Source organism: Ictalurus furcatus, chromosome 10, assembly GCF_023375685.1.
Source record: "Ictalurus furcatus strain D&B chromosome 10, Billie_1.0, whole genome shotgun sequence".
Lineage (NCBI taxonomy): Eukaryota > Metazoa > Chordata > Actinopteri > Siluriformes > Ictaluridae > Ictalurus > Ictalurus furcatus.
In genome coordinates this window covers 10,311,240-10,335,928 of record NC_071264.1, presented here as the reverse complement: position 1 = coordinate 10,335,928, position 24,689 = coordinate 10,311,240, and the positions used below count along the sequence as shown (strand labels likewise).

Here is a 24,689-nt window from a genome sequence, read left to right as displayed (position 1 = left end):
CAATTTACATCTCCCTAAATTTAGCCATGCAAATAATTCAGCCACAATGAGAGAACTGTTATAATACAATCCAAACCCTAGGTCAGTTCATGCCCAGTAACATGCTCTGGGTAACAATACGATTAAGAATATAGGAGTAGCATCTTCAGTCTTCAGTCTAGTTAAATAACTACATTATATGCTTTGAAAACAGGAGAACAAGTGGTCTTTGGATGGTTAAGGGTTCTAGCTTCTTAAAATTATTCCACTTGACACTACATATTCTGAAAGAGAAACACAGTATTCATTAAAATGACACAGGACCTTTAAGGGTGGCCAGATCAGTGCTGTTCATTTGCAGAACGGCAGACCTGCTTTTATGAAACAATGTAGGACATCCACACAGCAAATGAGTGATGAGCCAATTCTGGCTCACATTTAAAACTTTCATGTGTAAACATAATGCTGTAGAACAGCAGCAGATCCACAGTATGGTTGTGTGCAGGAGTTACTTAGATGAGCACTGGTTAAATCTGATTGGTGAGCATAATAATGTCTTTCACATAGTGGGTCACACAAAGGTTGTCTGGAATTCTCAGTGAATTTTCTAGGAAGTTCCGGGAGATTAGATGCCGTAATGTGTGTGAAGAGTATGGATGTGTTCCGAATGGCCTACTCCTTGGTAGGGGAATATGTGAGTCAGTCATCCAAGTGCAACAGTTAGTGGTAGCTCAGTGGTTAAGATGTTGTACGACTGATCGGCAGGGTGTGAGTTCAAATCCCAACCTCTGCTGGCCTCTTGAGCAAGGCCTTTAGCCCTTAAATGCTCAGTTGTATAAATAATATAAATGTAAGTCATTCTGGATGAGGGTGTCTGATAACTGTACTTTTCCTTGTACCTGGGGTGTTACAATCAAGGGTAGAGCTTTTGTACCATTTGTTTATAACTTTTATCTGGTAAGGATCATGTGGTGTACCTTTAATTAGCTTTTAGAGTATTGGTCCAATTATGTACCTTAAATTATTTTTAAAGGTACACTATATTCATGTTTCCTTGTAAAAGATACATACTAAAACACTCTGTGTTCATCCAAGATATACCCAAGGAATTTTACTGACAGGAGGGGGAATCCACATTTCTCTAGTTTCACAAATAGAATTTTTTGCAAGTGCTTCTTGAGCATTTTGGCATACATGACTAATGTGCTCCTGCTCAGAGCGTGAGAAGATCAAGATGTTGTCATTGTACATGATAACAAAGTGGATCAAGAAATCTCTAACTCTATCGGTCACTAAGCTCGTATGGCATGACCAGGAATTCATAATGACCTGACGTCATGATGAACACAGTCTTCCATTCGTCACCCTCTCTGATGCAAATACGATTATATACACTTCTTAAATCCAAATGGGTAAAAGCTTTTGCTACCCTTACCTGTTCCAAGGCTGAATGTTCAAGAAGGACAGGATGCCTGTACTTAACAGTGACAGAACTCAGGCTTTGGTAATTTATGCAAGGACGAAGGCCACAATCTTTCTTTTCCAGAAAGAAGATGCCTGCTTCAGTGGATGAGGTAGAAGGGCAGATGCTTTCAAGTGCCACTTTTATGTAACCCTCCATCTTAACCCAGATAACAATTGCTCAGAATGTACTCAAATGAATACAATAGGCAACGCTTTACACCTTGCACAAGTGTAAATGTGCTTTATGTATGTTTTGGACAGCAAAATAGTGTAACCAATGGAGGATGCCCTCTGGTGGCATGGTGGTGAAATGTCCATGCTGGATGTGACAAGTTTCCCTATCAGAGATTATTTCTTTTAGGACATCAAGAGCCTTTAACTATTTGCAGAATCCTTGAGGAACCTTTTATAAAAGTGTAGGACTTTGATCTTAATATACATGCAGAATGTGTCCTAACCTTCCAGTTGTAAGACAGCCGAGCCAAAATTCTATTAATCTAATATTATTGGTATATTGGCTAGTTTGGATGAAAAAGCATATTCTTCCTTCTATTTGCAATCATTTCAGAGCCCACCTTGAACCCCCGAAAGACATATGAATATAAATATGAAGGAGTGGTGAATATTGGGCGTGATACACCAGGCCTGGCTGAATCTGGAGTAAAACTACAGTGCAATTTTAAAATCACTGGAGTATCAATACAGACTTTTTTATTTCAGGTATGCTTAATGTCATAATAATCTAATCACTTACTTTTTCTATGTAGATTAAATATAATAATTATAAATGTTTGGGTTTTTTAAAATTATAAGTTGTATGGTATATTTGAACTTAAATATAAAAATATTAACAATTAGCACATTTAGCATAACTAATGTTCAGAATGAGCACAATATTATGTATGCAAATAAAAATAATATAATTAATTATAAGCAATCAGTCAATGAGAATTTCATTATTATTGCTTATCAGTTCATTTCCTCTGCAGGAGTTATTGTAGTTGATTTTTTTTGTAAATGATTCTTATCACTCTTATCACAGATCTCCAATGTAACTTTTGAAGAGTTTAATGGAATCCCAGGAGTGGACTCATTCAAAGTCTCACCTAATCTTACTAAACATTTGGCAGCTGTACTCACCAAACCCTTCACTTTTGAATACACAAAAGGACAAGTAATTAACATCAAAACAGCGCCTGACGTCTCCAACACTATTGTGAACATAGTGCGAGGTATTCTAAAGTTCCTGCATGTTACAGTTAAAACCACCCAGTGGATTTATGAGCTTGATGAGGTATGAGACATTTCATATCGTCAGTATTACGTTATTTGACATGTTATTCAATATCACACAACTTTTTTTTGTTTTGTTATTATTTCTTCTCAGGTGGGAATTCATGGTTTCTGTCACAGTGCTTATGTTATTGAAGATAATGCAGCAGCTAAAGAATTATACGTGACTCAAAACATTGACATTAAAAACTGCCATCAAAAAGCAGAAATATATCAAGGAATGGCACTGGGTTACGAAAGTAAATCCAGCAGAGAGGTGTGTATACTTATTTACCTTAAAGTGAGGGGAAAAAATACCAATGAAGTACTTCAGTGAAATCATACACATCCACTTATTAGCTAAAGGAGACACTGCATTGAGTAATACTGTTTTATAAATTATAACTATTAAACATATGTTACTTTTCAGAGAGGTGAAAATGTGGTTTCTACTGTGAAATATGAATATACAGTAAAGTCTATGGGAAGTGGTGGTCTCATTACAAAGGCCTCTGCGCTTGAAAGGCACTACTTCTCTCCATTCAATGTGAAGGGTGGAAATTCTAAACTGAAAGCCAAGTAAGTTATATTATGTAGAGTTTCACAACATCATTATCTGCAAAATTTCTGTCTCAACAAGTGTTAAAAATCCTCAATACATGTGAGTTTATCTAATATCATGAGAAGTCTATTATTATACTTATAGACTCACCGGTGAATTTAATAGAAACACTTGTACACCTGCTCATTCATGCATTTATGCAGCTGGCCAAGCATGTGGTATCAAAATGATTTGATAATTGCATGAATAAAGTAAAGTGAGTAAAGTGGCTGGTGAGTGTATATCTCAACTGAGTAATAAACTTATTTCTAAGTATTTTTACTAATTTCAGGTTTTTCTTTTCCCTCGGCAGATTTCAACCGATGGAATAAAACATGCAAATAATCGAGAAAAATGCCTGCAGATAGGGTTAATAGTCTTATAGTTATCATTTAATAATGTCATAATAATACATAGTTGATAAATTTGTCTATATTCAAGATCGTTGCACTTACTATAATACTATATTCCCATTGATATTTTACTTTTTTTTAGTACACCTAGGTGACTAGGAACAGGAAATTGTTCAACCATGACTTCCTGTTTCACAGGGGTATAAATATGAGGTAGCACATAGGCCAAATTTCCTTAGTCATTCATAACAATGGCTAAGACCAAGGAATATAGCTGTGATGTGCAGCAAAAGGTTGTTGAGCTTCACAAAACGTGAAGTGTCTATAAGAAAATAGCAAAAGCATTGAAAATGCCCATTTCCACGATCGGGGCAATAATTAAGAAGTTCCAGTCAACTGGAAATGTTATGAATCAACCTGGAACAGGACGTGAGTCTATATTGTCTCAATGCACTGTGAAGAGGATGGTTCAAGTGGCCAAAAAATCTCCAAGGATCACAGCTGGAGAATTGCAGAAGTTAGTTAGTCTTGGGGTCAGAAAGTCTCCAAAATTACAATCCGAAGTCACCTACATCACCACAAGTTTACAAGGGTTTCAAGAAAAAAGTCTCTACTCTCATCCAAATACAAACTCAAGCGTCTTCAGTTTGCCAGACACTACTGGAACTTCAAATGGGATCGGGTTCTATGGTCAGATGAAACCAAAATAGAGCTGTTTAGCAATAAACACCAGAGGTGGTTATGATGCACACAGAGAGGTAGCCATATGGAAAAGTACCTCATGCCCACGGTTAAATATGGTGGTGGCTCTTTAATGTTTTGGGTTGTTTTTCTACGAGAGGACATGGAAATTTTGTTAGGATACATGGCATCCTGGACTCTATCAAATATCAACAGATATTAAATGAAAACCTGACTGCCTCTGCCAGAAAGCTTAAAATGGGCCATGGTTGGATCTTCCAGCAGGACAATGATCCAAAACATACATCAAAATCAACACAAAAATGGTTTACTGCCCACAAAATCAAGGTCCTGCCATGGCCGTCCCAGTCCCCTGACTTCAAACCCAAAGAAAACCTGTGGAGTGAACTGAACAGGAGAGTCCATCAGCGTGGACGTCGAAATTTTGGAAGGATCTGGAGAGATTCTGTATGGAGGAATGGTCTCAGATCCCTTATCATGTATTCTCCAACCTCATCAGGCATTATAGGAGAAGACTCAGAGCTGTTATCTTGGCAAAGGGAGGTAGCGAAAAGTATTGTCTAAAAGGGTACCAATAATTGTTGCACATCAATATTTAAAAAGTTCATTTTTTATAAGCCTGTGTTTTGTTTGCAATTGTTTGATATCCATGAGAGCAGAATATTTTTGTGAATTTTTTTAACAAAAGATCAAAGGTTTAAACAATACAGACAATTTTTCACAGCCTTCTTTGCTCATATTTACCAAGGGTGCCGATATTAGTGGAGGGTATTGTATGTTACAGCAGCTATAAACAGTCATAATAAATTTGTAAAGAAAATAAATAAATAAATAAATTTAATCAATCAATTATTGACTATTAAGTTCAATGATACTTTCCTACATATAAATTATTTAGCATGGAAAAGGAGGGAAATTTTATTTATATATATATGCCCAATCAGCTGTTTGTTAGTCTGACCTACACTAGAGTCTGGTATTGTTATAAAATGAATGACATTACACACAATATCTCAAAAAATGTATTGTGGCATAATTTATCAAAATATGGATATTACAGTCATATTGCTTAACCTTATTATATATTTTACAACAAGCTTACAAATTTGCAACCTGTGTTTTTCATTTTACAGCTGGAACATTGAGCTACTCAAACAGACCGACATTGTTGGCAAACCTGTGACAGGTCAGGTGAATAGCAGAGGTAATCTGATGTACAAGGCAGAGAAAGCTCTGGGGCCAATGCCAATTCTGATGATCAGTCTAACTAACCCAGCTCCTAAGGTTAGTTTTGCAAATGAGACTTATAGCTCAAGTGTAAAAAATCAGCTCATTTGACTAAATTTAATTCCAATAGATTGCAGACTTGATTAAACGTTTGGCTCAGGCTAACATCTACCAAGTGAACGCTGCCACAAGTGCTGATGTTCTTGAGCTTATTCAACTGCTTCGTGCAACTAGTTATGAAGATCTGGAGCTTTTATGGAAACAGTTATCAGGAAATGTTGAACACAGGTATTTACTTGCTTTATGTGTAGACCAGGTATGTCAAATACTGGAGTGTCAAGTGGATTAATAACACTTCAACAATTCCCCTTAAATATGTTCTTTTATCTCGTTTATATGTTCTTTTATCTTCTTTTATAAATATGTTCTTATATGTTAACTGTAAGAAAACATATCACCTACAAAACAGATAAATAGACTGCAGCTCCCTACCAAAGAAACACAATTTCAAAAAATAAACTTCATTATAGTCCATGAAATTATGTATAATAATAATAATAATAATAATAATAATAATAATAATAATAATAGCAAATATAGATATTGTGATTCAGTTACTGCCGTGAAAGCCATAACTTTAGCTACTAATGAATAATTACACGTTATGAGCACATTTTGTTAGTAGCTGAGCTCCATGCTCTATTTTCCCCTAGTGGAATAAGAGAGACTGGTTATTCTTCAAATCTTTCAGTTCAGTTATGGTCCACAAGATGATTCTAATTTATAAAACAGATTCTACATTAATTTGGTGGACTGGATTAGGACTTTTATTGGACCAGTCATGGCCCACAGACCATATGTTTGACACCCCTGCTGTAGAGGAAGAACCTGAGATTTTTTTTGATTGGAAGCTTCTTATGTTCTCCTGACATTCTCTTGCTGGTAATTATTAGGAGGTGGTTTCTGGATACAGTTGTTGAGGTGACAGATGGAAGGGTACTCAAATTCCTGAAGAACAGATTCAAAGCTGAAGACATTTCTGCAAATGAGGCTGGCCAGGCAATTCTGGTGGCATTCAACCATTTATCTGCTGAATCTGAATTAGTAGAAATGGCAAAGGTAAAGACTGGATACTTTTATTTCTGATGTATAATACTAAATAAAATAGTTTACTGACCTCCCTCATGTCCATCATTCTCCTACAGGAGTTTTTGACCATCCCGTTTAGTAAGTCCCATCTTATGCTATGGAACACCGTGATCCTTTCATACAGTTCTCTGGTATACAGATTCTGTGATCGTGTGAATCCCTGCCCAGTCCTCACAGTGCAGGTTTGACACTAGCTACTCTATTAAGCCGATTCTTATCAGATTGTCTGCTGGCGTGTGCTAATTATGTTAGCTGTCATTCTCATTTTGCAGCCGCTGTTCGATATGGCCACTAATGGACTCACTAAAGGCATAGATGAAGACATGGTGATTGCTCTGAAGGCCTTGGGAAACGCCGGACATCCATTAAGCCTTAAGACCATAATGAAGTTCCTTCCCGGATTCTCTGTCAAAGCTGATAGCCTCCCCACTAGGGTTCAGAGTGTGGCTGTGCAGTCCCTCCGACACCTTGCTATTAGAGATCCACATAATGTAAGAATCATCACCCTTGTCATTGCTTTTTGATGCCCAGTATCATTACTCTCGATTAGACTCTGGAAGTAGCAGCACTGAAGTTTTACTTTGAAACTGAGAGAAGTCGAATCTGAATCTTACATCATGCAAATTGTAGAAATTTTAATCAGCAACGTTTGATGTGCGTTGCTGCCTTACAGCTCCAGGGTTCCTCGGTTTGATCCTGAGCTCAGGTGTGTGTAGAGTACTGTCTCCCCATGTCCACTTAGGTTTCCTCAGGGTTCTGTGGTTTCTTCCCACTTCTCAAAAACATGCCAGTACTGGCATATTATACAGGATGTATTCCTGCTTTGTACCCAGCATTCCCAGGATAGGCTCTGGACCCCCATGACCATGACCAGGATAAAATAGCTACTGAAGATGAATAAATGAATGAATTATTGAATGTTGTATGTAATATAAAATATTTCAGTCCATACAGGATTTCGCTCAGTTTTTTGTTTATTTTTTATGATTGTTGCAGCCAAACATTTGTGATGCAACTTGTGGAGTTTATGTGCTTTTTTGCTGAAAAGTACTTGAATTGGCGAAATTGCAATTGCGAGAAATTCTTTTGCATGGTTTTTGCAGTGATGGTTGTTGGTAAATGAGACCTTTTATCTGTACTCAAGTTCGACGCACGTGAATCGAAGAAGGTTTTGGCTGAATGCACGCTGTGATGACGTCACATGATGCATCTTGGCCCAAATCTGTGTAAAATCTGTGTTAATTCAGAAAAATTGCAAGATCCTCTGAATATTGTGGAGTTTGCTTGATTTTGCATTCATTTCTGCAATCGCAAAATCCTGGAGGGACTGATACTTTTCATACAAGGAATGCTCTGCTCTCTGAGTGGTGGGGATAGCATTATTCTCTCCCCGTCAATCAGAGCAATAAATACTTTTCACTTCGCAAATCAAACGTATATAATCTTGTTAGCATATTTCTAACATGATTAACCCTCAGGTAGATCACCTCTGAAGCACCTCATGATCATGTCCTTTAACCTACAAGAATGAGTTCTGAACAGGGCCCAAGATGACAAGTTTACATTTCATATTCTCTTTTTCAGGTCCAGGACATTGCACTAACCATAGTTGCACGAAGGACTGTTCCTGCTGAAATAAGAATGTTAGCTTCTGTGATCCTCCTGGATACAAAGCCATCTCTAGCACTGATCTCCACACTGACTGGGCTTTTGCTCAAGGAAACAGACCGCCAAGTCTCAAGCTTCATTTACTCACAACTCAGGGGCATTGCAAGTTCACGCATCCCTGATGATCATTACCTGTAAGATCACTATACTTTTTATTTAGTTTATTAGTAATGTCAATATATTTAGCATTCAGAGAGAAAAAGAAAATATTTCTGAATTCTTTTTTGTAACCATTTCTCACACAGATCAACTGTTTGTAATATCGCAGTAAAAATACTTTCTCGGAAGCTTGGTCGGCTAAGTTATCGATTTAGTAAGGCACTGCATTTCGATTGGTTCAGCGGTAAGTTGGATTAAAATTCAATTCAATTTCTACAATAGCATTTACATGGTTGTAATAGGTTTCCTCAAAATGTTCACCTTAATGTAAAGTTTGAATGGCATTATTGGCAATTTCACAAACTTTAACCTAAAACTAAGACATGCTTAACATGCATATTCCCTAATTTCAGCATGATTATCTATATCTACTGTATATCTTATTATACCACAGCACTGTTGAATTCTCAGGTCTGATTGGTCAAATAGAAAAATGGTTTTAAAAAACACAATGCATTTTAATGTGTTTCCACTCTAGTAAGTTTTAGGCTTATTAAGGTTTATTAAGGAAATTGACGTGCTGTCACTGATCTGTATATAGAACTGGATAGCTCATAGAATTCTAAACTGCCAGCAGTAGGTGAATCCACCGGAAGTGCTCTGGCGGCCATTTTACGATTCCCTACCGACAGAAGGCGCCGACTGTCAACCGACGAAAACTGTCAAGATGACCCGATGTGCTGCTTTTAACTGCAAAACAACGTTCGCTAAAGGATGTGGCAGAAGTGCCCACAGGTTGTAATTTATACAGACCATGTACCTGCACAAATGCGTAATCTTTAACAGTCAACAGTAAAAATACAACATCAAAAGTGTATAAAATACCCCCATTTTAAAGCAAAAGGACCCAATAGTGTTCTTATAGAGATTTCACTCCACGCTATTAGCAACAACCAGCAGCTAAACACTAAACACTAAACACTAATACTTAAACACTTAAGCACTAAAACACTCACACTTAAACACCAACACTTCAACACTACTGTAATCTACTGAGGGAAAAGATACAGACAATAATTTGTGTGTGTGTGAGAAAGAGAGAGAGAGAGAGAGAGAGAGAATAGATTGAAATGGTCCTGGAAGACACATCATCCCCGTTTCAAATTAGTTTATATTTATGCAGTAGTGTGGAGTGGTTTGTGACTTTCTTTGGTTGGGCTGCTTTGGCTCTGAGGATCTGCCCACCCAGAATCCCACCCACCCCCAAATACACACACACACACACACACACACACACACACACACAGCAAATATACATTATAACGCACAGCTGTACAAAATACATGATCATTTAACGCCCATTGGTATACTAGTATAAATATAAACTCGTTCAAAATGGGGATAATGTGTCTTCCAGGACTCTTTCAATCTATTCTCTCTCTCACTCACACACACACACACACACACACACACACACACACACACACACACACACACACATTATTTTCTGTATCTTTTCCCTTAGTAGATTACAGTACTGTCAAAGTGTTGGTGTTTTAGTGTTTAGCCACCGGTTGTTGCTAAGCTCTCTTTTCTTACCTTTTTGACCACAAAGCTGATATTCTAACAGTGCGCAGTGAAATCTCTATAAAAACACTAAAATGAAACACACATCATCCCCGTTGCGAATGAGTTTATATATATATATATATATATATATATATATATATATATATATATATATATATATATATATATATATATATATATATATATGGTTAAATATTCTCTGTACACAAATATCCGCTGTATTTTTATATTTGTTTTATGCTTCAGAGCTCCGACCAGTGATCTTATAGATCAGTGATTACATCCCATAGTGAGTTCAGAATGTTAGGGAATACAAAGATGGCGGCGCAGTAGCATCGCTGTTGGTGACGTCATGAGCTATCCAGTTATATATATATATATATATATATATATATATATATATATATATATATATATATATATATATTTATTTATTTATTTATTTATAGGGATCAGTATGTGCTGTAAATTATAATGACAAATAAATTGATGTGTATATAATGAAACAAGATTTTCAGGCATGTATAACAGGACATGATTGTGAGCTTAAGCCTTCCTCAAAGTTTCTACGTTTCAGATAAAGTGATGGTCTCAAGTGGAAAAAACAGTGAAACGAACATATCTTGATATGTTTATTACTACAGTTTAATATATGTTATAGATGCTATTATCCAAAAATCTGAAAAATGATTGACCAGAATTTGCTGTACCTGTAATGTCTTGCCTTAACTATAAAACCATTATAAATAATGACGTGTTGCTCATTAATAGATAAAGGTGGTAAATAACTTCAGGATTTGCTGTTATAGGAAAATAACCACTCATAATAATCAGTACCAGCATCACACTACCCTGGTGTTGATTATTTTCCTATAACTGCATACCTCATCATGTTGTATTCCTAACTTTAAAAAATCTAGCAGAGTTTATATAAGAGTGTGTTGTGTTTACTTCATTAGATGATCTTTTGACGGGCACATCCAAAGCGCTGTATTTGCTGAAAAATGGTACAAGTGCCTTACCCACAGAAATCATTTCTAATGGAAAGCTTTACTTCATTGGAAGAGTATTTCAACTTCTTGATGTAATTAATTTACACATTTCTGTGTCATTTAATGAGTCATTCTATTTCATATTGTAAAGGTTGTAATGACTTTATATCCATAATTCACCAGCTTGGTATTCGTGCAGAGGGTCTCAAAGAGTTATTCCCACATAGACCTGGCATTTCCAAGGATTTTGGAGTTGCTGATTTTGCAGATATCATGAAAATTGTGAGTAAATTAGTTTGCTTCGTTTTTATGTATGACTGTTCTCAGTGATGTTTCAGAATAAACTGATTCATTTCTCCATTACCATTTAAAGCTTTCAGATTGGCAGTCCCTCCATAAAAAGAAACCTCTCTTATCAGTATTTGTGAGATTCTTTGGGCAAGAGGTCTCATTTTTTGATTTAAATCAAGATGTTATTCAAAGAATCCTAAAGGTAAACAATCTAAATTTCTTATTTTTCATATTAGACTCTTCATATTGAAGAGTAGAAAGCAAGATGATTTGTATTGCTTATATAAGATGTTTTTTGGTGGAGAATTAAAATTAAATGATTCTTTCTGTGTCTAAGTCTGTGGGCCTTACTGCAAATAAAGACAATAAACTGTGGGATTTGATTCAACAACTACAAAAAGGAATATCATGGCACTGGACAAAAGCATTCCTTATGTTTGAAACCAGATTTGTTCAGCCAACTTGTCTTGGCCTCCCAGTTGAAATCAGCAAATATTATTCTATATTAGCAGCTGTTACGGTAAACGGTAATAACTATTCTTATTCTGTGAAGTTGAATATTTAATATTATAAAAGACAACATCAGACAATGACACAGATTGCAATATTGTTTTTATAATTTCAGCAAAAGCTAACATTGACCCACCTCTAAAAGAAAGCTTACAGGAAGTGAGAAATGCAGATATTTTTGTGGAAACAGATGGATTTGCTGGGTATTTTCTTTTTAACTCAATGTTCTTTAAACAATGATTCTACTGTGTGCATTAATTCACAATCATATAAAGACTTCATATCTCGTTTCAGAGTGGCAATGGATTATTTTGTTTTCCATGGGATCAATACAGATCTCTTTCAGTCTGGTGTCCAGCTGAATGGCAAGACAACCGTATCTTTGCCTTGGAAAGCTGGCTTGAAAAAGAATGTGAAAGAGAAGAATTATGAGGTCACTTTTCCCCCATGCAAAAACCACACAGAGTTCTTCACAATCAAGTACGTTTTCCAAGACGTCTTTCTCCAGGGTAGAACAGTGGCTCTCTAGAACAGCTGAGATTTGAATTCTCAACCTGTGGCCAATGTCACAAATCCTTAACCACTGCGGCTCTGTCTTAAACAGATACGACGTATATGCAGTGTCAAGAAATAATGACGATCCATCGATGGCTAAAATGACTCCTATGATACCAGAGCACAGAGATCCTGAGCAAAGTTTCAAGAAAGACACAGAATGTTCCAAAGAGTATCAGGTACAGTTTTTATTACAAAACTGGAAAACATACTGGAAATAAATATTTTCAGTATCAAGTGAATCTGTAACCTGTTTCTGTGGACCAGTTAGAACCACTGGAGATATACCAACCAAAACTGAAGTACTGTGCAGAATTAAGCTCTTATGGAGCTGCAGTGTGCACTGAACTGGAAGCTAAACGGGTCCAAAACCTTAAAGACTATCCTCTTTCCTACTTATTGGGATACACTCAGTTTGCATGTCACCTTGAGCCAGGTATTTTATATCACAAAGTGCTTATTTGATTTGTTTGTTTATTTATTTATTTATTTATTTATTTATTTATTACACAAAACGTTTTTTGTGCTTATAGTTAATGCAGTTTTTCTTCATCCAATGTATATTTCAAAAGTCAGGTCTGTTAAGCCTGTAGAAAAGATCAAAATCCAGATCAGTGCTGCGCCTCATAAACACATTTCACACCATGGTCAAATGATGACTGTCACTCAGGAAAAATTCAAGGTACTGTAACAATATTTGGTCTTATTTTTGATTCACACACCATGATTCAACTATTACTAGACCTATTTCTTTGATGCATTTAGGAAACTCAAAACTATAGCTTCATACATGGAATAAGAAAACTTAAGGTATGTTTATAAATCTAATCAAATCTAATTTGTAATTTACAAGCAAAGCGATATATCAAGCAGAGAACAATACAAGTAGCGCTACTATATAAGATCTTTTAATTGAGTTCTAGATAAGTAAAGTGCGCAGAGTAGAGTTGTAAGAGCCAGAGTAAGGGTTTTTTTATTTATTTTTTTTTTATGGGTTAGTTATATGTTCATGGAAGAGATGGGTCTTTAGCTGGTTTTTGAAGATACTGACAGATTCTGCGGTCCGGATTGAGGTTGGAAATTCAATGCAAAACTGAGGGACAGTTAGTGTGAAGGTTCTGGATAAGGACCTTGAGCCATGCTTCATAACACAAATACTTTTGCCCACATCACTAGTCACAATAGTAATAATAATAATAATAATAATAATAATAATAATAATAATAATAATAGATGATCATACTTCCATTTCAGATTTTAATGCATGTTTTTAATGTAGGATACTGATGCCACTCCTGAACCTGTGACCATCGTGAAAGTGCTGGCTCTCAGTCCTAATGTGAAGCCGCTGGGTTATGAGGCCGCTGTGTATTACACACCAGACACACAGAAGGATGATATAGAAGTCATTATATCTGAGGCTGCTGATGAGGCGAACTGGAAAATATGTGTTGATGCCAATATTGACAAGCTTCAAGCAGGGGCAAAGGTAATAATATAGAAAGCAGTTTATTTTATATGTAGAAAATGTCAATGATGATCTCCACTGAAGTAAATAATCATTTTACCTACAACTAAGCTAAACTAAACCAAACTAAAGTAAAAGAAAAGAAAAGAAAATATATTGCGAATATTTTTTTCTGACATACTGTGTGTGATACACATTTGGTTGATGTCTCACACTGCCATTTTTACATCAAGTCCGGAGACTGAGAGGATCGTAGCAAAGAAAAACAATATTTCTTTCTGTTGCTTTTCTGTCTTTATGTTTAAGAGCATTGTCTTGTTGCAGAATGCACCCACATTCAATTCTTAAAATAATTTTTCATTATTTTTTAAAATAAAGGAATGTTTCGTGTCAGCTTTTCATGTCTGGGAAAACCCATCAGATGTTGTTGTGGATGAATTTTGGCATACATTATGGCAATGGAAACATGACAAGAAATCAGATTTTAACCAGAATTGGGGTTTTCAGCCTGGAGTTCCTGCTTCTACCATGCTTTAACAACATAAATACATGTCCCTAAAACAATGCAGAAATGGTTCTTTACTTTATAAATGTGCTTAGGCTTTCTGAAACGATCCAGGATCCAGTTTAACAAACATGGCTGCAAAAATGGCTACAAAAAACAAACAAACAAAAAAAAAACAGGCATTACTATATGTTAAACAAATTGCAAAATAAATATATAACAGCTGCTTTTAGACCATCAAAACATCGCAATTTTATTCGTGGTAGAGATATATGCATATAAGATGCCAATTTCAGTTCATGTAAATACAGTTTTCAAAAACGTATATAGTATAAAATGACATTCTGTCATTCATATTAACGCCATACAATAAAATAACTATATAAGTCCTATGACATGTTAACTAACTCTTTGGAAATTTAAGTATAATGGTAAATATATTTTTAGTAGACAAAAGCAATGGCAATTCACTGTCTGTAATAATTTTTGTCCTATTTATCCTAAAACTGTATATTTTAGACCCACTTCAGATGGGGAGCTGAGTGTCAGTCATATGAAGTAGCAGTAAAGGTTTCTGCCAAAGAACAATCAAAGCCCACTATAATTGCAGAAATTAACTGGGGAGATGTTCCTGCATTAATCCAAACATTCGGCCAAAGGTATTACTTTCACTTGAAGTATTATGGCTCAATTGCTCTGTAAAATTCTTCACTTCTTTACTATTATAGCACATTTCATGTTTCACTTTTAAATAGTTGCCGTTACAAGACCTCTAAGTTCATTAAACTGCTCATACACATTACATGTTTTCACTGAACTCTTCATAGTGTTCGGGAGTACGTCCCAGGTGTGTCCTATGCCTGGGGGTTCAGCCAGAAACACGAGAAAAATTCTGAACGTGAAATTTCAGCTACGCTTCAGACTTCTGCTCAAGGAGGATTTGATCTTGAAGTCAAAATCCCAGAGGTAAAAGCATGTCTAGTATAAGCAGTGCTTCTCCCTTACAGTTTGGCCGAAAGCTTTTTTGAAAGAATTTCTTCCTACACTAACTTCAAATTTGTTTCTGGTGAATTTCTGCATCTGGTACAAGTTTGATTTATGCCTCAGTTGAATGCCACATTGTCTATGTAGAATAAATGTAAATAGAAATCTATTATCTTTGATGATACAGTGGTTTAAAATATTTCCAATCATATCTCATATTGCAGTATATACAATATTTACATTCATATTTATATTCATAAAATTAACAAAATCTTTATATTGCCAAAACTAAAAGCTAACCTTTCTTTCCAACAGCTCACTGTGTCTCGCCAGGGAATCTCCTCTCCATTTGATAATGTAGGAATTGAAAGTGCAACATGTCCTGTATAACCACTATTTTACCTTTCCACTGTATCACACTACACTGATTACATTTCCCATCAAAGCCAAATGTTCCCACTGTCAAGTGGTACAAAATGAAGACTTCTAAGAGAGCTGTTATTGCTAGATCATCTATAAACCAAAATGCACTTATTTTATTTCACGTTATAATTTGAGCGACATTTTTATGTAATGTATTAGATGTCTAAATTTTATTGAAATCATGTTCATGTTAAACATGTTTTTCCTCAAGGTAATATTAATAGATCAATAGATTCAAATGCTGCACACCTTTTTGTGTATAATAATACTAAGTGTGAATACATTTACATTACAGATACTTTTCTCCCATATTTCTCAGCAATACTGGCAATTGTTTAAAAAAATCCTGAACATCAGGCCTCAAATATCTTCATTAATGGTTTCACAAGGATGCACCTGTTTGCTCAGTGCAGAAAATGTAATGATAAAATAAATCTGTGTGAACAAATCAGTCAGCGTTGGCTCTTCTTATTGAAGCTGAACAACCTCAAAACTGTTTTCATTTATTGTTATCCAGCCCGAAATTCTGTCATTTCCCACTAATGTATTTTTTACGTGACAACAGTCACACACACACACATCCAGGATTTCTTCCCTCGCCTGAAGATGTCACTGTCCCCCTGTTTTGAAGTATCACTTCTTTCTAGTGACTAAACAAAACATTTATAGCAAACAACTTTAGTTTTTGCAATATCACTGCTTGTACCACTCAGAGGTGGAACTAGTGGGGATTTTGCGTTTGAAACCCCCTTGAAATATTTCATGACAGCGCCAACTGCTTATATGTGATTAACATAACATATACAGCACAATTGATTATATTGATTACATGTCATATCACATTGTTTCATATAGTAATGATGCTCATAAATGGCGAACAAAGTAAATCAAAATGTGTCACGTGGTTTGTTTGATCACATATCATTAGTCATCAGCTGCCATGGAGTGAAAAACATGATTAATCAAGCAGGATCATGATAGCTACAGCTAGCTACACGGAATGTAAAAACAAACAAACAAACAAACAAACAATTAAATAAGTAAGCTCGGTGTCTTGACACATTAAATGTAACACAATGGCTAATTCACTGTCTTCAAACTCCATACATTTCAATACAAACGCCAATGTTTACAAACTGCATAGCACCATGACAGAAAATTGATACAAGGGACTAGCACTGGACTCTGAGGCAGCTCTGATGGATATCGAGGTGACAGCTGGTGACGATGAGGCTTTAATGCAGGAAGAGGAAAAGAAAGGTAGTTCTGGTTTTGTAAAGTAAGATGGAATTTTCCTCTATTACTAACATCTCATGTGTTACACAGATCATTGGTAAATGTCAAGGAATTCTGTAACGTTTTTTAATACTTACTTTTATTCAAACTCAATTAATTACACCTAGCATGTATGCACCTAGCATGTATGCACCTAGGGGGCAGTGGTGGCTTGGCAGTTAAGGCTCTGGGTTACTAATCGGAAGGTTGGGTGCTCAAGCCCAGTGCTGCCAAGCTGCCACTGTTGGGCCCCTGAGCAAGATCCTTGACCCTCTGCCCCAGGGGTGCTGTCGCATCTCTGACCCCAGCCACCTGACATGCAGGGGTATGTGAAGAAAATAATTTCGCTGTAGTGTATATGTGACCAATAAAGACTCATTATCATGCTTTTCATTGTACTTTTCATTTCCCAGCAGATATTTTATAATTTCTTGCTGGGAGATAATAATGATATTGATTTTTATCAACTGTTTTCTTAATATTGTACATACAAGTACAGTGTCAGGACATGACAAGCCAGTGACATAATTATATGGTAAATGGTCTGTACTTTTATAGCATTTTTTTAACCTTAGCCTTCCTACAAAGTGCTTTACATTGTGTCTCATTCACCCACCCACACACTCACAGTAGTAGAGCTGCCATGCAAGGCGCTGGCTTGCCATCGGGAGCAACTTGGGGTTCAGTGTCTTGTCCATGGACACTCTGGTATGTGGAGTCATGTGGGCCAGGAATAGAACCACCAACCCTATAATTAGTGGACAACCCACTCTACCACCTGAGCCACAGCCGCCCAACGTATAGTATACATATCATCAAAACACCAACTGCAGGAATATATTAAAAAGAATGGTGTTCGTTCCTCCAGTACAGATCCAGAGATCTGAAGCTGCTGCGACAGCTTGTGGTTGCCCAACACCTCACTGAGACATCTTATGGGATTTTTCCCCTTAATTTGTCACCTGTTTGTGTGTGAGTATATAGTGTATACCTGAGAATATAAAATGAAAACTGAGAATATAAAATGAGAAAATAATGAATATAAACGAAAATAAATTAATAAAATTTTTATTTCAATGTTTCATTTAATATTCTCAAGGATTTCAGGTGTTGATTGGCTGGACAGTCGAAGATTGGAAAAACATTGCCTGATCTTGCTTCAATCTTCAACTGTTCAGTTTGGGTGAGCCTGTACCTGCTGTAGCCTCATATTCCTGTTCTTAGCTGAAAGAAGTGGAACCCGAAGTGCGTTTCTGCTGTTGTAGCCCATCTGCCTCAAGCGCTGACGTTTCGAGATCTGAGATGCTTTTTTGCTCACCATGGTTGTAAAGTGTGGTTATTTGAGTTACCAAAGCCTTCCTGTTAGCTTGAACCAGTCTGGCCATTCTCCTCTGCCCTTTTCATCAACAAGGCAGTTCGGCCTGCAGAACTACAGCATACTAGATGTATTTTTTCCCCCCACACTCTTCTGTGTAAACTCTAGAGACTATTGTGCATGAATATACCAGGAGATCGGTAGTATCTGAAATACTCAAACAAGCCCTGCACCAACAACCGTGGTACCTTTTTTTTTTCCCCAAAAAAAGAAACTTTGCAACATAATGTCCATTTCTAAATCAGATTATGAGAACCAAAAAGGAATTCCTGTTGGTTTCTAAGTTTGTTTTCTGATGCCCAGTGCTTATGTTTCTTTGTCATTTTCACCGTGATGTTGTTGTCTTGCTCAGCCGTGGCTCTCTACAGACTTTCATCAAAGGGAGGAGTTCCAAAGCACAGCATTCACCAAAGTCATGCTCATGTTCATGTTCATCACAAGACATAGTCGAGAGAACTTCTGAATGCACCCAGAAACAAAGATGAACTGGTTATCGATCTATGCATTTCTTTTTTTCTTCTTTATTTTTAAGAAATGTCAGACTGACTCCCATTCCTGTGGGTATCCCCCATCCCTATGGTGTAGCAGTTTGGAAATCGCAGTGGAATGTGGGGTAAGTTATAAACTATTTAAGTGTGTCTATATCAGATTTTAACTGTATTTACTACACCTATAAAACTCTACCATATTAAATAACCTGTATTCTTACAGGAGATGGAAATGGAGATGTTTTATTTATAATAATATTCCATAGGCATCTTACACTGATCGTACATTGCCATATAAGAGTACAACGTCTGCTCCCAGCTCCTTTTCAAAAACCCCTTTGTGCTTGTAAATTAGTGTCATACTTTTGAAATGAAAAACAAGCAGCTTCTAATTTCACAGAAGCCTGTGCTGACCTCTAAATCAGCAAGACTCAGAGCATATGCACATCAGTTGTAAATTCTAACCCTTATAAAGGTTTGAACCAAACTGTGTGTAAAGAGGGAGGCAGTAATTCTACAAATCCTCAGTATATCCTGGCAAACATTATACCAGGATCAGTTTTCAGACTAAATGAGGTTAAGCAAACATTGTATACACTTCTACACAATCAATATTGCCTACATACACGTGGTCTCTTATGTAATTTGGTTAATAAAGAAATCTAAATTGTAAATTCCAGCAGGCCATGAGAGTTATGCAGCTAAACTTCACTATGTTCTTAATGTGTCACACTTACTGTGTTTACTGGTTTAAAGGTTCAGAAACAGTGTATGGAGCTAAATGCCACCAGGCCTGTTCCATCTTCCCCTCCTGTAGAGGTATCTGTGTACTATGAAAGCTTCTGTCCAGGTTGTAGAACTTTCCTGACTGGTCAACTTTTCCCTACCTGGACAATGCTCGGAGATATCATGAGGGTACATCTAGTGCCCTATGGCAATGCAAAGGTATAATATAATACATAATCTTCTAAAGGTGTTTCTTTAAACTAACTTTATGAAATGTTTTACTTAAAAAATGTAGCTAAACTGTTTGTTGTTTTGATTTTTTAATGGTGAAATGTCAGGATGTCAGAATTCAGACGTCATGTGACGTCATCACCACGCACATTCAGCCAAAACCCTCTTCAGTTCATGTGCCTAGAACTTGAGTACAGTTTAAAGGTCTCATTTATCAACAAACATCACTGTGAAAGACAACAATTTCATGCAATCGCAATTTCACCAATTCAAGTAGTTTTCAGCAAAAAAGCACAAAAACTCCAAAATCGCAAATTTTGAAAAAAGCCACAGCAAAATCAATCATTTTTTGCCGCAACAATCACAAAAAAAACTCTGTGAAATTCTGTATTATTGTATTATGGTATAAACAAGAAAGAATTAAAACAGCCTCACTGGACACAGGCTGGCCTGGGCACATTCTCATCTGCAAGGGCAGATTGACTGGTTAATAATATTCTGCACCACCAATACCTTAGACAGAAATATTTGAACTCTCCAGCTTCTAGCTGTTTCTGATTAAAAAAAAACAAAAACAAAAAAAAACAGGTTTTTACAAAACACAAGGTCATGATGCAAAATACAGATTTGATGTCTAGTGTTTCACACCATGATGAGAACTTTCCATTTGCTTTCAAACAACCAGATCACAGAGTCTGTCTGGCCTATTGTGAATATTGCAATTTTCTGGGGTCACTCTCAGGGGCCAGACACGTCATTTCAAAATTTGTGGTTTGCTGTACCACAGTGACCTGTTAATTTGGAAACACAGGTCGAGTCTGAAGCAAAGCTCCACGGATGACCAATCAGAATGATTAATAGGGCGAACTGTAGTTTGTTCAGTCAGAACTAGGCTAATATAGCCTACAGGACTGGCTACAATGGGTGTATAAGCTTTTAGGGCAGAGCATGTGCATCTGGCAGACATCCCAGAGCTGGTATGCCTACCTGAAAATGTTGCAGCCTTAGCCACACAACTTTCACTTAATTTTCACTTTTTATGTTTTTTCACTTATTCTTGTTATTTTTTAATTTATTTATTTTTTTTGCCTTTCAACAATTTATCATTCAATATCTTAAAATCGCATAATTATCACGTAGAAAATTCTATAGAACCGTATCATTCCCAGGTCTTGCTGTATTATGCTCCTTTTGTTTCTCAATGCCTGTTAAATTGTTTGATTTTAGGAACTTCCTGAACAGAATTTGTTTTCATGCCAGCACGGCAAGCTGGAATGCCAAGCTAACATGATTGAGGTAATCAGGCAACAAGTTTTCATTAGATAACAATTGCATGTCATGACATTAAGATGCTTATCATCTTGTCAAAACAGGCTTGCATTCTGAATGTCACTGGCCATGCAGCGTTTCCAGTTATTTACTGCATGGAGTCTTCATCGGATGTGATAAATGCAGCTCAGCCTGTGCGTTAAAAAATTATTTCATTATATGTCATTCATTATGCATAATAACATACAAAGCAGCTCAAAAATGATGCATCAACCTAAATGGCTGTAATTTTTCTCTAGTGTCTGCAGTTGTATGCCCCGTCAGTGGAATGGGGGACTGTAGAATCATGTATGAGAGGAAGTCTCGGACATCGTCTCATGCATGAGAACGCCCTGAAGACTCAAGCTCTCAGACCACAACACACCCATGTCCCTTGGGTCACATTCAATGGGGTAAGAGATATAAAAGATGATGGAAAACTATTGATTTAACTGATGCCATTTGAACAGTACACCACAATATGGCACCATTCATGCATTTACTATGTATTTACAGTATATTTATAACAAATCATAATAACCAGGTAGACCAATTTTATTTAAATTTAAACAAAAAAAAGAAAGAAAGAAAGAAAGAAAGAAAAAAAATCTGTAACCATTGACTTGTTTAAAAAAAACATTTCAGTTATACAGGGATGACTGGGAAGATAAGGCAATGTCTACTCTCTTTAACCTCATCTGCAAGTTGTATAAAGTAAGTCAAAAAATTTCTTGCTTCATATGCAATGGGAAATAATGTGGAAATTTAAATGGAGACGTCAGTGACTTTTTTTTTTTTAATTCTTTTTCTCCTTTAAGGGAATCAAGCCACCTACCTGCACTGGAGCTCCGACGAAACTGGATCAAAGCTTTTGTTACAGCTTTTTTTAATGTGTACCAATGCAGTTGGTTACTCCTTCTAAGCCTAGATAAAGGAAACCTAGGTTAATCTTTACATGTATGATATGAGTTATGTGCTTCTTAAAAAATGTTTACTTCATATTAGAGGTGTTATAGCTTAAAATAACTTAACACAACACTTCCTATTACTTTCTGTTCCATCACAATATTTTACTGAAACATAACATAGTATAAATGCAACTAATATCCGCATAAGCACAATACATTAAAAAGGAGTGAACTCTATAGAGGCCTGGTTTTGCTTCATAGAAATAATACTATACTAAACCAATTACACAAGTCCTGTTATAGAGAAGATTATAATAATTATAACAAATATAATTACAGTAATCAAAAGCTTACTTATAATTATTTACGAAAAAAATGATATGTATACAGAACAAAATGCACTGTTTTTATGCCATTCTTTATATTGAAACCAATCGTCATACAAATGTGACCCCTTGAAGTGAATACTTTTATTAGCTGAAATGTTCCTAGATTGTTGTTAGACTGGACCATTACAGTTTATATTTCAGTCACACAAATATTAACTCTTAAAAATGCATCAGGCAGGATTTGTCAAAATTGGTCAAGCTCATCTCTCTAAAGATTAAATAGGCAAATAAGATTTGAATGGTGTTTTTATTTCTTGAACCTGCCCCCCATTCCTGACCATAAAGCTCCACATCCAGAACCTATGGTGCCTCAAGTAGAGTTAGCATTAGCAATGACATAATTTTCAAGCACACTCTGCCATTTAACTGCTTGAAAGCCAAGTTTAACTGCAAAATTCAGCTCTTACTGATTCATGAGAATGGTCATGAGTGGCTTCACTGTCCAGATTTTCTTTGTAATGAGCACTTATGAGCTTGTAGGTACACACTAGGCAATTCAACTGCATGAAAGCTAATTTGGCTCATATTTTATGAGAATGGCCAAGAGTGCTCTGGGGTGAAGGGGCATTGGGGAGTGTTGCTATCCAGTTCACTGGTACTACTTTTTACCATGATGGGTGCTGTGAAGTATTAAATTGTTTGGGCACAGCCAATTGCTGGGAGCAAATTAATCAAATACGTTTCTGTTGACCATTTCTCATGAAAAATTCAGTATTCAGAATCCACCATAATTGTTTTTTTTTTTGTTTGTTTGTTTTTTGTTTTTTTGACAAATGTGTTGCACAATGTTAGTCTGTATGTATATATTAACCTGTATGTGCTACTGAGACTGGGAAAATGGTGACAGATAATGCCAAAAAATTCTCTAGCAGAAACATTAGTAACGGAATCTGGCCATCAATTAAAACAAGAAGATAACAACTTGTAGATAAACCAGGAATGGTGGAGTTTTCCCCCCATATTTGACTCATCATCCTGTGGGCAGGATCAAACCATCAGACTGGCTGTACCCTGCACTAATACTTAATTCTAGACTAGTATGCAAATACGTTTGTACACTACACACTACATACTCAATCTAGTTATTGTATTGTTTTAGGATGGTATCATCTCAAATCAAACACTAAAGTGTGCCAAATGTGCCAAATGTAAATTATATGTGGTTCTTCATATTAGTGAACTGCTTACACTGTAACATTCATTCATTTATATTCTGTAATCGCTTTAACCTTGATCAGGGTTGTGCTGAATCTGGAGCCTATTGTCACGATTGGAAGTTGAGATGGATGCAAGTGCAGTATTTCAACAATTTAATAAAGAACAAAACAACTACAAAAAGACACTATGACATAGAGGCAAAACACTGTGGCAAAGACTAAACATAAACCAAAGAACAAAACACGGCAACAGAGACAAAGGTAATGAAAGACAAACGTAAGACAAGGAATTCAGTGCAAACAGTGGCTATATACATGAGTGCTCGTTAACAGAAACGTGATTCAGGTGTAGGTGGTCGTGTGACTAAGATGCAGTGGCTGCTAGGAACTGTAGTTCAGAGTTCCTTCTCTGATACATGACACCTATCCCATTTCAAATTTTCCATGCATCATTGTGATGCCCAGAGTGATGCAAGCCAGCAGGTTAGTAAACATCACAAGTCTCAGCTGACCCTCATCTTAATTGTCAGTGAGAGTAGCTGGTTCCAATCAGTTTCTTTCTACAGTGTCCTTCCACCAGATGCTGATGTAACTTTTGGCCACTAGCAAAGCAGAGCACAATAGGTTAAAGACTCAGAAATTGTGTAATATACGATACAGTCAACAGTTTGTGGACGCCTGACCAACACACACAATCTTGAATATCTCATTCTAAAACCATGGATATTAATATGGAGTTGCTCCCATCTTTGCTGCTATAAAAGCCTCCACTCTTCAAGGAAGGCTTGCAAATAGATTTTTGAACAGATCTGTGGAGATTTGTGCACATTCAGACATAAGAGCTTTAGTGAGGTCAGGTGATGTTAGATCAGAAAGCCTGGCATGCAGTGTTTGTTCTTCAGCACCTTGGCAAAACTTGTCAAACCATGTCTTCCTGGGCCTCGCTTTGTGCTCAGGTGCACTGTCATGTTGGAACAGGTCTGATCCTCTTAGTTCCAGG

The 24,689-nt window shown here is 36.4% G+C and overlaps 2 protein-coding genes across 2 annotated transcripts; both read left to right on the top strand.

Moving 5' to 3' along the window:
* The first annotated feature begins 1,173 nt into the window (after window positions 1-1,173).
* vtg3 (vitellogenin 3, phosvitinless) lies at window positions 1,174-16,011 on the top strand. Its single transcript, XM_053635090.1, has 25 exons — window positions 1,174-1,199; window positions 1,980-2,163; window positions 2,486-2,737; window positions 2,831-2,992; window positions 3,146-3,294; window positions 5,505-5,655; window positions 5,729-5,886; window positions 6,552-6,717; window positions 6,804-6,929; window positions 7,020-7,238; window positions 8,332-8,549; window positions 8,661-8,758; window positions 11,064-11,188; window positions 11,280-11,378; window positions 11,470-11,589; window positions 11,725-11,914; window positions 12,013-12,100; window positions 12,192-12,377; window positions 12,502-12,631; window positions 12,720-12,888; window positions 13,025-13,134; window positions 13,732-13,941; window positions 14,945-15,084; window positions 15,253-15,391; window positions 15,725-16,011. The coding sequence occupies exons 1-25, from the start codon at window positions 1,174-1,176 to the stop codon at window positions 15,797-15,799; spliced, it is 3,690 nt and encodes a 1,229-aa protein (XP_053491065.1). The 3' UTR covers window positions 15,800-16,011.
* A 2,186-nt stretch (window positions 16,012-18,197) lies between these two features.
* ifi30b (IFI30 lysosomal thiol reductase b) lies at window positions 18,198-22,418 on the top strand. The gene is made up of 7 exons (XM_053635619.1): window positions 18,198-19,095; window positions 19,727-19,915; window positions 21,155-21,223; window positions 21,301-21,390; window positions 21,496-21,648; window positions 21,881-21,949; window positions 22,054-22,418. Exons 1-7 carry the CDS (start codon window positions 18,946-18,948, stop codon window positions 22,123-22,125), a joined length of 792 nt encoding a protein of 263 aa, XP_053491594.1. The 5' UTR covers window positions 18,198-18,945; the 3' UTR covers window positions 22,126-22,418.
* Window positions 22,419-24,689: the final 2,271 nt, after the last annotated feature.

Coding starts and splice junctions, on each gene's coding strand:
- vtg3 (XM_053635090.1), top strand. CDS start 1,174: ATGACTAATGTGCTCCTGCTCAGAGC. Junction 1,200..1,979: donor AATGTGCTCCTGCTCAGAGC/GTGAGAAGATCA, acceptor TGGATGAAAAAG/CATATTCTTCCTTCTATTTG. Junction 5,887..6,551: donor TCAGGAAATGTTGAACACAG/GTATTTACTTGC, acceptor GGTAATTATTAG/GAGGTGGTTTCTGGATACAG.
- ifi30b (XM_053635619.1), top strand. CDS start 18,946: ATGCACCCAGAAACAAAGATGAACTGGTTATCGATCTATGCATTTCTT. Junction 21,224..21,300: donor GCCAAGCTAACATGATTGAG/GTAATCAGGCAA, acceptor TTGTCAAAACAG/GCTTGCATTCTGAATGTCAC. Junction 21,391..21,495: donor TGATAAATGCAGCTCAGCCT/GTGCGTTAAAAA, acceptor ATTTTTCTCTAG/TGTCTGCAGTTGTATGCCCC.